Source organism: Girardinichthys multiradiatus, chromosome 15 (genome assembly GCF_021462225.1).
Source record: "Girardinichthys multiradiatus isolate DD_20200921_A chromosome 15, DD_fGirMul_XY1, whole genome shotgun sequence".
Lineage (NCBI taxonomy): Eukaryota > Metazoa > Chordata > Actinopteri > Cyprinodontiformes > Goodeidae > Girardinichthys > Girardinichthys multiradiatus.
Window position 1 is genome coordinate 39,349,594 of NC_061808.1, and position 17,528 is coordinate 39,367,121.

Genomic DNA, 17,528 nt, shown 5'->3' on the forward strand with positions numbered 1-17,528 from the left:
GTTGATCTTCAAACAACAAACAGGAATTGTTTTACACTTAAAACATTGTAGTCAAACAAACAGTAAATAGATAAAAAGACAACACAACTGCTTAACACAGCCATATGTTTTACTGTACAGGTCCTTCTCAAAATATTAGCATATTGTGATAAAGTTCATTATTTTCCATAATGTCATGATGAAAATTTAACATTCATATATTTTAAATTCATTGCACACTAACTGAAATATTTCAGGTCTTTTATTGTCTTAATACAGATGATTTTGGCATACAGCTCATGAAAACCCAAAATTCCTATCTCACAAAATTAGCATATCATTAAAAGGGTCTCTAAACGAGCTATGAACCTAATCATCTGAATCAACGAGTTAACTCTAAACACCTGCAAAAGATTCCCGAGGCCTTTAAAACTCCCAGCCCGGTTCATCACTCAAAACCCCAATCATGGGTAAGACTGCCGACCTGACTGCTGTCCAGAAGGCCACTATTGACACCCTCAAGCAAGAGGGTAAGACACAGAAAGACATTTCTGAACGAATAGGCTGTTCCCAGAGTGCTGTATCAAGGCACCTCAGTGGGAAGTCTGTGGGAAGGAAAACGTGTGGCAGAAAACGCTGCACAACGAGAAGAGGTGACCGGACCCTGAGGAAGATTGTGGAGAAGGGCCGATTCCAGACCTTGGGAGACCTGCGGAAGCAGTGGACTGAGTCTGGAGTAGAAACATCCAGAGCCACCGTGCACAGGCGTGTGCAGGAAATGGGCTACAGGTGCCGAATTCCCCAGGTCAAGCCACTTTTGAACCAGAAACACCGGCAGAAGCGCCTGACCTGGGCTACAGAGAAGCAGCAATGGACTGTTGCTCAGTGGTCCAAAGTACTTTTTTCGGATGAAAGCAAATTCTGCATGTCATTCGGAAATCAAGGTGCCAGAGTCTGGAGGAAGACTGGGGAGAAGGAAATGCCAAAATTCCAGAAGTCCAGTGTCAAGTACCCACAGTCAGTGATGGTCTGGGGTGCCGTGTCAGCTGCTGGTGTTGGTCCACTGTGTTTTATCAAGGGCAGGGTCAATGCAGCTAGCTATCAGGAGATTTTGGAGCACTTCATGCTTCCATCTGCTGAAAAGCTTTATGGAGATGAAGATTTCATTTTTCAGCACGACCTGGCACCTGCTCACAGTGCCAAAACCACTGGTAAATGGTTTACTGACCATGGTATCACTGTGCTCAATTGGCCTGCCAACTCTCCTGACCTGAACCCCATAGAGAATCTGTGGGATATTGTGAAGAGAACGTTGAGAGACTCAAGACCCAACACTCTGGATGAGCTAAAGGCCGCTATCGAAGCATCCTGGGCCTCCATAAGACCTCAGCAGTGCCACAGGCTGATTGCCTCCATGCCACGCCGCATTGAAGCAGTCATTTCTGCCAAAGGATTCCTGACCAAGTATTGAGTGCATAACTGTACATGATTATTTGAAGGTTGACGTTTTTTGTATTAAAAACACTTTTCTTTTATTGGTCGGATGAAATATGCTAATTTTGTGAGATAGGAATTTTGGGTTTTCATGAGCTGTATGCCAAAATCATCTGTATTAAGACAATAAAAGACCTGAAATATTTCAGTTAGTGTGCAATGAATCTAAAATATATGAATGTTAAATTTTCATCATGACATTATGGAAAATAATGAACTTTATCACAATATGCTAATATTTTGAGAAGGACCTGTATAGGTGAACTGAGTTAACTTCAGTAAATTAGTAAAGAGGCAGTTTTCTAATCATGATTTCATTTATTGAGGGTAAATAGCTATCAAAACCAAGTTTAACAAACTATATGCCACCTAAATCTTGTGCCAGGCATTGGAGCAACAACTGCCATCAAAGGTTTTGCAATCACTGTTAATGAGTTTTTTACATCCCCTTGGGGGAATTTTAGCGCACTCTTTTTTGCTGAATTGTTTTAGTTCCTCCATTCAGTTATTTTTAATCAACTTAGAGGTGTACTTGCTGTGTTCTTTATTATTGTCCTGCTGCATAACTCAATTGTGACTTGGTTGAAATTGTAAGCTTATGCGTCTTTTCCATGGACTCTATTGTGGACAGCTCAACTACAACCATGTCTATTACTGGTTTTTCCACCCTGTACTGGCTTTCTTGGCTGAGCATGTCCAAAGTGTGACATGAACCGACTACTGTTCATTGATGCTCAGCTGTATATCAGCAGCATGGGAGAGTATTGGCTGAGGTAGAACAGAGAACACAGTATGATGAGCCACGGACTTTACCACACACCACAGTGCTGGGAAAAGCTCCAGACCAATTACTATAATATAAAACAAAAATATTCTGGCAAGTCATGTGGGTGAGACTGAGTGAAGACACACTCCGGCTTAACTTGCACCTTAGCTGCTATTGTATAACTGACGCAAAATCTAAAAGTTTACTCCAATCTTGGCAAAGCTACAGGAGATTGACAAGTCATAGTGGATTTGGCAAACTGATACAGCCAGTAGGCCCAACTAACATTAATTGAACATAGAAACATGGTCTCTGTACTCTGTACAACTGGACAAAAACAGCACCAAACATAACAGTGCATATTTGTGAACATGGCATTCTGATATGAAAATGTTTAGTTTTAGTTGTTTTAAAAAACTAAAGTAAGCTAAAACCGATGTATAGGTGTTCACTCACCGGCCACTTTATTAGGTACACTTTGTTAGTACCGGGTTGGACACTTTTTTGCCTTCAGAACTGCCTTAGTCCTTCGTGGCATAGATTCAACAATGTACTGGAAACATTCCTAAGAGAGTTTGGTCCATATTGATATGATAGCATGACACAGATGCTGCAGATTTGTCGGCTGCACATCCATGATGCAAATCTCCCGTTCCACCACATCCCAAAGGTGCTTTATTGGATTGAGATCTGGTGACTATGGAGGCCATTTGAGTACAGTGAACTCATTGTCATGTTCAAGAAATTTGTGCTTTATGACATGGCGCGTTATCCTGCTGGAATTAACCATCAGAAGACAGGTACACTGTGGTCATAAAGGGATGGATATGGTCAGCAACAATACTCTGGTAGGCTGTGGCGTTGACACAATGCTCAATTGGTACTAAGGGGCCAAATGTGTGCCAAGAAAATATCCCCCACACCATTACACCACCACCACCAGCCTGAACCGTTGATGCAAGGCAGGATGGATCCATGCTTTCATGTTGTTGACGACAAATTCTGACTCTACCATCTGAATGTTGCACCAGAAATCGAGACTCATCAGACCAGGTAACGTTTTTCTAATCTTCTATTGTCCAATTTTGGTGAGCCTGTGCGAATTGTAGCCTCGGTTTCCTGTTCTTAGCTGACAGGAGTGGCACCCGATGTGGTCTTCTGCTGCCCATCCGCCTCAATGTTCGACGTATTGTGCGTTTAGAGATGCTCTTCTGCATGCCTTGGTTGTAACGAGTGGTTATTTGAGTTACTTTTGCCTTTCTATCAGCTCCAACCAGTCTGGCCATTCTCCTCTGACCTCTGGGATCAACAAGGCATTTGTGCCCACAGAACTGCCACTCACTGGATATTTTCTTTTTATCAGACCATTCTCTGTAAACCCTAGAGATGGTAGTGCGTGAAAATCCCAGAAGATCAGCAGTTTCTGAAATACTCAGACCAGCCCGTCTGGTACCAACAACCACGCCACGTTCAAAGTCACTTAAATCCCCTTTTTTCCTCTTTCTGATGCTCAGTTTGAACTGCAGCAGATCGTCTTGACCATGTCTACATGCCTAAATGCATTGAGTTGCTGCCATGTGATTGGCTGATTAGAAATTTGCGTTAACGAGCAGTTGGAGTGTATATGGTGAGTGTATATTCATTATGCACATGAAGACTAATTGTAAAATACAATTTCTTACTAAGCAAAGTGTCCTGCATGTGATCTAATTACAAATTTAAGATATATGATAGGAAAGATTAATAAAAATTACCTTTTCAAACATGCTTCAACAGAATTATTTAAAAAAATAAACTCATGAAACAGGCCTGGACAAAATGATGGTACCCTTAACTTAATATTTTGTTGCACGACCTTTCGAGGCAATCACTGCAATCAAATGATTCCTATAACTGTCAAGTTGTCTCATGTTTAAAGGGTGCCTTTTCCAGATGGCATGTTTAAGCTCATTCCAAAGATGCTCAATAGCATTTAGGTCAGGGCTCATAGAAGGCCACTTCAGAATAGTCCAATGTTTTCTTCTTAGCCATTCTAGGGTGTTTTTAGCTGTGTGTTTTCTAGTCATTATCCTGTTGCATGACCTGCGACTGAGCCCAAGCTTTCTGACACTGGGCAGCACATTTCTCTCTAGAATCTCTTGATAGTCTTGAGATTTCATTATACCCTGCACAGATTCAAGACAACCTGTGCCAGATGCAGCAAAGCAGCCCCAGAACATAACAGAGCCTCCTCCAATTTTCACAGTAGGGACAGTGGTTTTTTCTTCATATGCTTCATTTTTCCATCTGTGAAATAGAGCTGATGTGCCTTGGCAGAAAGTTCAATTTTTGTCTCATAGGTCCATAGGACATTCTCCTAGAAGCTTTGTGGCTTGTCAACATGTAGTTTGAGAAATTCCAGTCTGGCTTTTTTATGATTTGTTTTCAACAATGGTGTTGTCCTTGGTTGTCTCCCATTAAGTCCACTTTGCCTCAAACAACGTCGGATGGTGCGATCTGACACTGATGTTCCTTGAGCTTGAAGTTCACCTTTAATCTCTTTAGAAGTTTTTCTGGGCTCTTTTGTTGCCGTTTGTATTATCCCTCTCTTTGTTTTTTAATCAATTTTCTTCCTGCGGCCACGTCCAGCCTGTAGAGGGTATAAAGCTGGTCCTGTGTTCCAATCCGGGACGAAAACCACACTGCTCCTCCTGAATCCGAGGTTCGACTATCGGCTGGACTCTTCTCTCCAATACCTTGGCGTAGGCCTTACCAGGGAGGCTGAGGAGTGTGATCCCCCTGTAGTTGGAACACACCCTCCGGTCACCCTCACGGTACTCGTCAGCCGTCTCAGGAGACCCACAAGCCAACCACAGCCGATAGGACTCCTTCTTCAGCTTGACAGCGCCCCTTACTGCCGCTGTCCACCACCGGGTTCGGGGATAATCAACCATTCCATAAAAATAAAGACTTTCTCAGGGATTAACAATGGAATTACTTCATATGGTTTTAAACATGCCTTTTTAATGTCACATGAGTTTTGGTAACAGGACTGAAAAAAAATGCAACCATCTTTGAGTCAAAAATCCTATAAAAATGAAATAAAATCATTTGAGATTGACCAATGTTGATTTTTAATAGTTAGATATGTATATTACTATATTCCATTTAAAAAATATATAAAACATGAATTTAATTTTGGAGACTTACTACAAGCAAATGACACCCACTCAGTGAAATGACCCTTCTATAGGAAAGAAAAGTGAAACATTAATGGTTGTAGCTGTTTAGAGGCTTCATGTAGGAGAGAAAGACAGCTAAGCAGATGAACTCTGAGCCAGTTTTCAAGTCTAGAGTATGAAAGAGAGCACAGACAGTTAGTCACAGTAGACGCTGAGTCAGTAACTATGTCTAAGAGAGACAGGGTTAACACTGAAAGACAGGGCCAAGTGTATCATCTGTATAAGGTCAGCATTAAGTTGTTGGCAGCAGCAGCTTGGCTGATGTCCCCCTCCAGGAAGGTGCAAGAGCAAAACACAGAGCCAGGTCAGATGTAGTTTCTAGAAAGAGAAAAAACCTGAAAGAGAACATAGAGCTTAAAGCTGAAATAACAGCAAATAACGCAAAATTGGAGAGCAGCATGAGAATGTAGCAGAGAGAGTGAAAGTGGTCATTATGTCTTCCAGTAGTCTAAGCCTATAGCAGCAAAACTACAGAAATAGCTCAGGATAACCTAAGCCACTCTTAGCTTTATCAAAAAGGAAAGTTTGAAGCCTAGCCTTAAAAGTAGACAGGGTGTCTGCCTCATGGACTAAAACTTGGAGCTGGTTCTACAGGAGAGGAGCTTGATAACTAAAGGATCTGCCTATCATTCTACTTCTAGAGACTCTAGGAACCACCAGTAAACCTGCAGTCTGAGAACAAAGTAAGGGCTTTATATGTGAGAAGGAGAATTTTAAATTCTATTCTGAATTTAACAGGGTGCCAATTAAGGGAAGCTAAAATAGCAGAAATATGAACTCTCTTTTAAATTTTCATCAGACCTCTTGCCGGTGCATGGTTAAATGCTATAATTTATTAAATGCAAATTTTAATAATTATTAAGTGCTAGTTGCTCAACAATCACAATTTCATAGTATATTTTAAATATCCAAGTGTTGTGGTTGTGGATGATGATGATAGGAATTCTATATGATTCATTATAATTGTTAATTAGAATTTGTAATAAATATTCATAATTAATTAATCATAATTGCAAAAAATTGTAGTTATTAAGCATTGCATACTCATATTAAAAGAAATGTGCAACTGAGTAGGGTACTTTTTAAAAAAGGTACTAGTTGTGTATGAATGTAAAGCAACAAACTATTTACAAGAACTGAAAACCCTGTGCAAGTAACAGCAGGGATATAAACTACTTATTGAGTTTGTTAAGAACAGTGATAGTTCTAAAGTCTAACAGCTGCTGTGAGGAAGGATCTGTGATAACGCTTGGTTGTGCACCCAGGATCCAGCTGTCTGTCACTGAAGGAGCTCTTCAGTTCTGCTATTGCTTCATGCATAGGGTGGGAGATATTGTCCAAGACTGATGTTATTGTTGCCAGAGTCCTGTCTCCCACACCTGCACTGTGTCCAGGGGGACTCCTAGGACAGAGCTGACTTTCCTGATAAGCTTATCTAACCGCTTCCTCTCAACTGCAGATAAGCTGCTGCTGCGCCAACAAACCATAAAAGATGGCTGATGCCATCACAGAGTCAAAAAACTCTTCATGAGCACCCCCTGCACTCCAAAATATTGGTCTCCTTAGAAGGTAGACTTTGCTCTCAACCTTCCTGTAGTGTCAGTTTTGTGACTCCAGTACATTTTATTTTTCAAGTGAATACCCAGGTACTTATAGTCCACTATCTCCATGTCAGTTCCCTGGATGTTAACCAGGGTCCCGGGTCTGCGCTGGGTGTTGTGGATCTGATGGATGAGGAGGTTCTATCATGTCAATATTAACCAAATTTTTCTGACACCTTTTTGAATCACTAGTTCAGACGTAACCTAGTATTAGCAAGGTGTACGTAGAAAAGTAGCTGTTGAGTGTATTTTAAAGAGGTCGATATCATGCTTTTTAATACCTTCTTTTTCACAGTTAAATCATTCAGTTGTGGACCATATAAAGTGGTACTGTATAGACCACTTTATAAAGGTCTAAATTCATTGTTATTGTAGCTCCATGGGCTCGATTTAAACCCCTGTTTCAGAGTTGCGTCAGAGAGCAACTCATTTTGTTGCAGTCTCCTTAAATGCTATTGAGGCACTTCATGTCGGAGAGCATTCCACTCCACCCCGTTCAGTCATTTTTGTTGTTTAATAACAGAGATATAATTATTATGCCGTGCAGAAACTTTTTATTACCAAATTGATTAAAGATGTCAAACACAGAAGCTTTGTCCATCCAGCCTTACATGTTCGAGCCGGAGTCTGACCCAGACCAAGAGGAGAATGAAGACGACAAACCTGCCTAATCAGACCTTCAAATGAATGCATCAAAATTGTGTATTATTACTATATTTACATGCTCACCATCTATACCAAGTAGCTACATTAAGCATTAAGCAAACATTTAGCAAATACTGCAACGTAATATTTAAAAAACACGTTAGGGAATAGAGAAACTGAACAGATTAAACAATATGACCCAAATAGAATATAAAGATATCTACGTAGCACCCAGAGAGACTAAATTCCACTTTTCCACGCTCAAGTACACAACAAAATGTATTTAAGGGCTAAATAAGTGGATTTTGAACAGGTTTTGCAATTTATTTATAGTACACGCAAATTAGCACCTGCTGTTTGGGATCTTTGAAAATCAGACCCTAAATCTCTATTCCTGGATATTTGAGTCATTCTAAATCATGTGAGCTTTGAAAAAAAATAACAGAGTTATTAGCGTAATATACAAAACCTATTTTCATTAACTCCTCCTTGGGCCTGGTAAGAGTACAGACATAGCCAATAACATGATAAGGAACAGATTTCAAAATTATCTTTCGGTTATAAGCGAACAAGCATTTTTGAAGCTAAAAAATATTTTTTTGGTCCTAACTTCAAAATATATTAAGTACGAATAATTCTCATACCAGTAGAGCATAAGGTATGTACTCATTTTTAGGGGGATCCAAGCCTAGGGTGGCGCTATAAGCAAGATAAATTTATATAGCCAACATGACTGAATAGATTTTCATAAAAATTTGATACATTCCTTTAGGACACCACCTGCAGCTGTATCTCTAGTTTTGTTAAGCCAAACACGGTGGAATTTTGCACACTACTTGATTAGACAATGCCTATAATCCCCATTAAATATTGTTCAGTTTGGGATGCCCACTTGTGTACAAATAACATATAAAGATATATTTTAATCAATAATGGTGATTCTAAATAAATTTTGTGTGTGGCTGAGAAACTTCAGGCATATTCTTCATATTAAAGATGTTCTTGCTGAATATATAGAGATTTTTCTGACAAACTATGGATTTTACGTGACCTTTTCAATTTTGGTCATTATTACTAATTTCACTAAAATGATAGTTAACAATTCTTTTTAAAACAACTATTAAAATCACGGACATGATAAACAATGTATATCATTCCAAATATAGATATGGTTGTCCGGGAATATTTAGGGAAGTTTATGAATTACCATGTATTTTTATGAATGTTTTATTTGAATAAACACTGATATTGTTCTATCTACAGTCCTGGTCATCTGAGAATATTTTGGGAATTTTATGATTAAATATGGATTTTTTATAAATTTTTAATCACGGGTCATTATAGGCTTGTGTGGTATAAACAACTCTTTTGCATTTTTTTGTTGAAAAATCATTACATCCAGGGACATTATAAACAATGATGAATGTTTCTCCTTGGCTCTTATAGAATTTAGACCTGTTTCAGATGGAGGTTTGTACATGGTTCTGATGAAGATTTGTACCTGGTTCTGATAGAGTTTCCATCTGATTCTGATGGATTTTGGACGAGGTTCTGATGGAGTTTGGGTCTGGTTCTGATGAAGACTTGTTCCAGGTTCTGATGGATATTGGACAAGGTTCTGATAGAGGTTCTTCCTGGTTCTGACAGATTTTGGATCTGGTTCTGATGGAAGGTTCCTAACTGGTTCTGATGGAGATTTCCTCTCGGTTCTGATGGTGAGGCGACTGTGGCTCAGTAGGAAGAGTAGTCGTCTTGCAATCAGAAGGTTGTGGGTTCGATTCCAGCTTCCTCCTGCCCTATGTTGATGTGCCCCTGGGCAAGGCACTTAACCTCAAGTTGCCTACCTATCTGTGTATCAGTGTATGAATGTGTGAGTGTTAGTGAGTGCAATTGGGTTAATGTGGCTCTAGTGTCAAGTGCTTTGAGTGGTCTGTATGACTGGAAAAGTGCTATACAGGTCCTTCTCAAAATATTAGCATATTGTGATAAAGTTCATTATTTTCCATAATGTCATGATGAAAATTTAACATTCATATATTTTAGATTCATTGCACACTAACTGAAATATTTCAGGTTTTTTATTGTCTTAATACGGATGATTTTGGCATACAGCTCATGAAAACCCAAAATTCCTATCTCACAAAATTAGCATATCATTAAAAGGGTCTCTAAACGAGCTATGAACCTAATCATCTGAATCAACGAGTTAACTCTAAACACCTGCAAAAGATTCCTGAGGCCTTTAAAACTCCCAGCCTGGTTCATCACTCAAAACCCCAATCATGGGTAAGACTGCCGACCTGACTGCTGTCCAGAAGGCCACTATTGACACCCTCAAGCAAGAGGGTAAGACACAGAAAGAAATTTCTGAACGGATAGACTGTTCCCAGAGTGCTGTATCAAGTCACCTCAGTGGTAAGTCTGTGGGAAGGAAAAAGTGTGGCAGAAAACGCTGCACAACGAGAAGAGGTGACCGGACCCTGAGGAAGATTGTGGAGAAGGGCCGATTCCAGACCTTGGGGGACTTGCGGAAGCAGTGGACTGAGTCTGGAGTAGAAACATCCAGAGCCACCGTGCACAGGCGTGTGCAGGAAATGGGCTACAGGTGCCGAATTCCACAGGTCAAGTCACTTTTGAACCAGAAACAGCGGCAGAAGCGCCTGACCTGGGCTACAGAGAAGCAGCACTGGACTGTTGCTCAGTGGTCCAAAGTACTTTTTTCGGATGAAAGCAAATTCTGCATGTCATTCGGAAATCAAGGTGCCAGAGTCTGGAGGAAGACTGGGGAGAAGGAAATGCCAAAATGCCAGAAGTCCAGTGTCAAGTACCCACAGTCAGTGATGGTCTGGGGTACCGTGTCAGCTGCTGGTGTTGGTCCACTGTGTTTTATCAAGGGCAGGGTCAATGCATCTAGCTATCAGGAGATTTTGGAGCACTTCATGCTTCCATCTGCTGAAAAGCTTTATGGAGATGAAGATTTCATTTTTCAGCACAACCTGGCACCTGCTCACAGTGCCAAAACCACTGGTAAATGGTTTACTGACCATGGTATCGCTGTGCTCAATTGGCCTGCCAACTCTCCTGACCTGAACCCCATAGAGAATCTGTGGGATATTGTGAAGAGAACGTTGAGAGGCTCAAGACCCAACACTCTGGATGAGCTAAAGGCCGCTATCGAAGCATCCCGGGCCTCCATAAGACCTCAGCAGTGCCACAGGCTGATTGCCTCCATGCCACGCCGCATTGAAGCAGTCATTTCTGCAAAAGGATTCCCGACCAAGTATTGAGTGCATAACTGTACATGATTATTTGAAGGTTGACGTTTTTTGTGTTAAAAACACTTTTCTTTTATTGGTCGGATGAAATATGCTAATTTTGTGAGATAGGAATTTTGGGTTTCATGAGCTGTATGCCAAAATCATCCGTATTAAGACAATAAAAGACCTGAAATATTTCAGTTAGTGTGCAATGAATCTAAAATATATGAATGTTAAAATTTTCATCATTACATTATGGAAAATAATGAACTTTATCACAATATACTAATATTTTGAGAAGGACCTGTATAAAGGTGCTGTGTCCCAACCACCACAAGCTCCTCCATTTCTTGGCCACCAGGACACGTTTGCACAGAGGCCTATGACCTCTGGTCATAGCCAGCAAGACGTGCACCAACAATTTGTCCTCTTTTGAACTCTGGTATGTAACCCATAATGTTGTGTGCATTTCAATATTTTAAGCAAAACTGTGCTCTTACCCTGCTAATTGAACCTTCACACTCTACTCTTACTGGTGCAATGTGCAATCAATGAAGACTGCCTACCAGGCTGGTCCAATTTAGCCATGAAACCCCCCACAGTAAAATGACAGGTGTTCCAGTTTCATTGTCCAACCCCTGTAGTTGCCTCCTATGAAGATGGTCAAAGGGTTAGGGGTCGGATCAGGTTTAGGCCATAGAAATGAATGAAAATGAATGGAAGTCAATGCAAAGGCCTCAAAAAGATAGTAATCCATGGATGTGTGTGTGTGTGTTTCTTTGTGTGTGTGTGTGTGTGTCCCACTGGCAAAGAGTTAGTGGTACGGTCAGGTTTAGGTCATAGAAATAAAGACAATGAAGGGAAGTCAATGAAATGTCCTCACAAAGATAGTAATCCATGAATGATACACAGAGCTATAAATAGAACTGTGAGGAGTGAATCAGCCAATCAGCAAAGAGTTGTCAGTGTAACTTGACACCTGCAGCATTTCTAATGCAGCACCTCACTATTGTCTACCCGTGGCCTGGGCTTTTAACATGGAGGCGCATGCTCCCGAACTACCGCCCATAACTCGGAACCGTAAGGACTATCAACGTCATTCTTGGACCGTTTTTCTCAGAACGGACAGGGGAACGAGAATATTAACACGTTTTTGCTGAAAATATAATATTAAAGGAACAACACTAGGTGAAAAGAAAGGAAAAAATGGAGAAAAACACAAAAATGCCTGAACATGCTCTCGAACAACGTCTAATAACTCGGAAACTATAAGGGCTATCGATTTGATTAGCTATTCGCGAAAGAGCATCCTACGTTTTGATGTATAATTTGTATAGGTAGAATGAAAATTCAGCGAGTGAACAGAGTTTGTTCGTTCTTTTTCAGGTTATTCAAAAACCTACAGTGTACACTCTAGCGACACCAACAATGGATTACATTATAAAACTGAAAATCTGAAATTTTTTTTATAAAATTTGAATCAAAATTGTAGAAAAACTGTAAAAGATATCAACAAGTTGAATTATACAATAATAGCAGAAGGCTGTGAAAGCATTTTAAAAGTTGAATGGTGTTTCTAGCTGAAAGTATGCGGCAGTAGTTAAATGGCAAAAACAGTGAAGTTTTAGCAGAATTTTTGAGGTTTCCCATTCATTTCAATGGGAGCAAATAAAACATAAAAAGCTGAATATTTTAAAAAGTATAAAAGGTATAAATACCAAAAGTCATAGCCGGAATGTCCTGAAAGGGCTGAATATTGTGAAAGTTGAACGGTTGAAATAGCACAAAGTATGCAGAAGGAGTAGCAAATCAAAAAGTGTAAGGAAGCAACCAGAAGAAGAAGAAGACTCGACACAAAATGGCCGCCATGTAGTTGCTTCCTATGAAGATGGTCAAAGGGTTAGGGGTCGGGTCAGGTTTAGGCCATAGAAATGAATGAAATTGAGTGGAAGTCAATGCAAAGTCCTCACAAAGACAGACAGGAATGTGTGTTTGTGTGTGTCAGGGCTCTTGTGTGTGGCTGAGTAGGAGACAGGGAGAGAAGAAAGGCAGAGTCACATACAGACATATACAGTGCAAGATACATAGAGCTACAAATAGAACAGTGAGGAGTGAATCAGCCAATCAGCAAAGAGTGTCAGTGTAACTTGACACCTGCAGCATTTCTAATGCAGCACCTCACTATCGTCTCCCCATGGCCTGGGCTTTTAACATGGAGGCGCATGCTCCCGAACTACCGCCCATAACTCGGAAACCGTAAGGGCTATTGACGTTATTCTTGGACCGTTTTTCTCAGAACGGACAGGGGAAGGAGAATATTAACACTTTTTTCCTGAAAATATAATATTAAAGGCACAACACAAGGTGAAATGAAGGGGCAAAATGGAGAAAAACACAAAAATGTCTGTACATGCTCTCGAACAACGTCTAATAACTCGGAAACTATAAGGGCTATCGATTTGATTAGCTATTAGCTATTGGCTATCGATTTGATTCATGCACCATCTGAACCACCAGGCCTTGATGAACAATCATGGAGCTTCTCAAGTTTCTACAAAAATCTGTCTGGGAGGTGTGACTCTGTGAAAAAGTGGATCATTTTGACAATTTTTAACCTGAGTGGAGGTGAATTTTTCACTGTCAAACAAACCTACTTCACGAGAAAACGATAAAAGGTATCCAAAACATTTTTGGACCGTAGGTATCAGTAGAGATCGGTTAACAATCCTGGAGATTTCCGTGTGTCTACATCAATCCTTGTAGGAGATGTGACAGTGTAGAAAAGTGGATAATTTAGAAATTTAACAATAATAGCAGAGGGTTGTGAAAGCATTTTAAAAGTTGAATGGTGTTTCTAGCTGAAACTATGCGGCAGTAGTTAAATGGCAAAAACAGTGAAGTTTTAGCAGAATTTTTGAGGATTCCCATTCATTTCAATGGGAGCAAAAAAAAACATAAAAAGCTGAATATTTTAAAAAGTATAAAAGGTATAAATACCAAACGTTGTATGCAGAAGGTTGTGTGAATGCCTACAGCATTTCCTGCCAAATGCAGTATGAATGCATAAAGCTGAATTTTTTAGCTGAAAGCTGGCAGAAACAAGCTGAAATTGACTGCAGACAATCTGCAAAAATTTTATGAATTAGAAGAAAACAGAAATGCTAAACTCATGTTGAAAGCTGGCAGAAAGTGGCTAAAGTTGAAAGCAGAAAGTCAGCTGAAATCTGATAAATTAGTAGAAATAGCAGAAACAGCAAAGAAAGATAGCGGCCTTTAGCTCATCCAGAGTGTTGGGTCTTGAGTCTCTCAACGTTCTCTTCACAATATCCCACAGATTCTCTATGGGGTTCAGGTCAGTACAGTTGGCAGGCCAATTGAGCACAGTGATACCATGGTCAGTAAACCATTTACCAGTGGTTTTGGCACTGTGAGCAGGTGCCAGGTCGCGCTGAAAAATGAAATCTTCATCTCCATAAAGCTTTTCAGCAGATGGAAGCATGAAGTGCTCCAAAATCTCCTGATAGCTAGCTGCATTGACCCTGCCCTTGATAAAACACAGTGGACCAACACCAGCAGCTGACACGGCACCCCAGACCATCACTGACTGTGGGTACTTGACACTGGACTTCTGGAATTTTGGCATTTCCTTCTTCCCAGTCTTCCTCCAGACTCTGGCACCTTGATTTCCAAATGACATGCAGAATTTGCTTTCATCCGAAAAAAGTACTTTGGACCACTGAGCAACAGTCCAGTGCTGCTTCTCTGTAGCCCAGGTCAGGCGCTTCTGCCGCTGTTTCTGGTTCAAAAGTGGCTTGACCTGGGGAATGCGGCACCTGTAGCCCATTTCCTGCACACGCCTGTGCACGGTGGCTCTGGATGTTTCTACTCCAGACTCAGTCCACTGCTTCCGCAGGTCCCCCAAGGTCTGGAATCGGCCCTTCTCCACAATCTTCCTCAGGGTCCGGTCACCTCTTCTCGTTGTGCAGCGTTTTCTGCCATACTTTTTCCTTCCCACAGACTTCCCACTGAGGTGCCTTGATACAGCACTCTGGGAACAGCCTATTCGTTCAGAAATGTCTTTCTGTGTCTTACCCTCTTGCTTGAGGGTGTCAATAGTGGTCTTCTGGACAGCAGTCAGGTCGGCAGTCTTACCCATGATTGGGGTTTTGAGTGATGAACCAGGCTGGGAGTTTTAAAGGCCTCAGGAATCTTTTGCAGGTGTTTAGAGTTAACTCGTTGATTCAGATGATTAGGTTCATAGCTCGTTTAGAGACCCTTTTAATGATATGCTAATTTTGTGAGATAGGAATTTTGGGTTTTCATGAGCTGTATGCCAAAATCATCCGTATTAAGACAATAAAAGACCTGAAATATTTCAGTTAGTGTGCAATGAATCTAAAATATATTAATGTAAAATTTTCATCATGACATTATGGAAAATAATCAACTTTATCACAATATGCTAATATTTTGAGAAGGACCTGTATAGCTCCATAGTTGGCTAATGTAAAACAACTGTAAACATTAGTCTGTTCCATCACTGAGCGCTTTGGTGGCCATATATTCCAGATTTGTATTTAGTTTCTAAAGAATAAAGTTGTTCAGTGAAGATTATGAAACTTTTGTTGCTATGTATCTATGACTATTAGAGGTTTAAATTAAATAATAAGCAGTCTTCAATTTTACTGCAGTTTATAAATCTTGTTGAGTTTCTCAGAGATACAGTATTGTTAGAACATTATTTATCCAGCTTCCTTATTTCTCCAGTGTTATCTGACATGGCATAAAAGAAAGTTGTATTTTCCTCATTTCAGATTAACACAAGAGATGTCTCCAACAGAAGGACCAAGTCACAAGATTGGCAGGTATTATTTCTTTCAGTTCAATTAGGAGGATAGACAAGGTTAGTTGAAATAATCTTATAGTGGAGATTTAAGTAGCATGACTGGACTTTGAGGCATAGGGTCAAAAGTTTAATCACACCATTGTTTTTGGTATCAACAGAGGCAGATGGCCCAGTTTCATGTTTCTCACTAAACCCAATATAATCCTTCCTTAGCTTTTAGAATCAGGACATTTATCAGTTTATTTTCCTGTGAAGAACAACCTCAATAATATAACAGAAAGTTATAGTGGTTAAAAATCAAACTAGAGAAACAAAATTCAATTTGCAAAACATGGTAACACTTACACGTACTTAACCTCCTCTGTATTGTTTTTAAAGAAGCTGCTATTTTAAAAGAATAAGAATTATTATTATTTTGTTTTTTTACTTGCAGCCATTAATAATGTTTAAACACCCAAGACCAAATAGCATTTTTATTAGGCTGGCACACTCTAGAACTTAATTTGCTAGTTATTGGCTCCTCTTAAATTCTGTAGACCAATTTTAGAAATTGCTGCAGGTAAATGCCATCTCTTCATTAGCAGTCCAATTATATCAGATAAACTGAATTAAAACTGTGGGGAACTTTAATGGTAGAGTGCTTTTCTTCAAGGCAGAGCATAGGAAGTTCTATCTTTGCCCACCCTGCCCTCTTTCCCATCTCAGCATCTTATGATACATCACACTCAACTCAACTGATAACCCTTACTTTTCAAGAATTATAATTTTTGTAGTTAGCACACCAGCAGGGTCCAAAACTGAAGCTGTCCTGACAAAACAAAAGCATCAAAGACATTATTTTTCCCTATCTTTCTTTAATGATTTGTTGGGACCCACAGCCATGGATTTCAACATTAAACTCCGGTACATACTTTTCTGGAACTTTCAAAATAAATCGCATTTAACAGACTTTCAGCACAACTTCAGAAGGGGGAAGGGGGGTAGCAGAGGACTTCCCATGATGCCACTGCCCGCATAAAACCCCCCACCTTCCCACAAGTCTCTCTCTTTTCACACGGCCTTCGAGAAGGACCGGTCAGGGGAGGCCCAGCGCGCTGATGTCTTTTGCTGGCAAAAAGACATAAACTCTTCATTGGATCCAAGGAAGCCATACGATCATCGATCATATGCAAAGATAAGTACGGATGAAATACTGTCTGTGTATCCAGTATTTTCATTCATGAACGGAGATAATTAAGGTACAAGCATTGCTTGACTGTCTCTCCGAGCCCCCGCAGACGCAAACGGTGTTCGAGAGAAGCCCCGGCAAAGACGCGTTCTCCCAGCCTGGAAGGAAGATAGCAGAGACCGCAGCGGACAGGACGAGCCGCCCAGCTACAGCTCCGGAGCTAACGCTTTTGTTCACAGAGTGAACGCAGAGGTTAGCTGAAAGCTAACAGCTTGTTGACTTTGGACGTTTCTTCAAGCTTCGCCCCTTGGATAACGTTTCCTCACCATGGTTCATAAGGTTAGGTGTTTTGGGCAGAGACAGATTTAGGATGAAATGATCTAAACGTTTTTCATTTTTTGAAGTTTGTGTGAAACTCAGCTATCTTAGTGCTAGCAGGCTATCTGTAGCACATGGGCCGGTTTGTGTTCTTTGTATGTTTTAAGGTTAAGATAAACTTTATTTAAAAGGTGATTTTAAACAGAACATTGCTCATAACGCGCCGTCCACGC

At 40.3% G+C, this 17,528-nt stretch overlaps 1 protein-coding gene across 3 annotated transcripts in view; it reads left to right on the top strand.

Annotated features, from left to right (window-relative positions):
• LOC124881601 (gamma-aminobutyric acid receptor subunit rho-1-like) overlaps positions 1–17,528 on the top strand; it is a 96,393-nt gene that overhangs the window by 1,276 nt on the left and 77,589 nt on the right. For 2 of the 3 annotated variants that reach the window (XM_047387231.1, XM_047387229.1), the window contains exon 2: positions 15,778–15,828. The exons of the other annotated variant lie outside the window; for it this stretch is intronic. In XM_047387231.1, the coding sequence (XP_047243187.1) occupies positions 15,778–15,828 (51 nt within the window). The remainder of the gene's footprint in view (positions 1–15,777; positions 15,829–17,528) is intronic. 3 annotated transcript variants of the gene reach the window in all.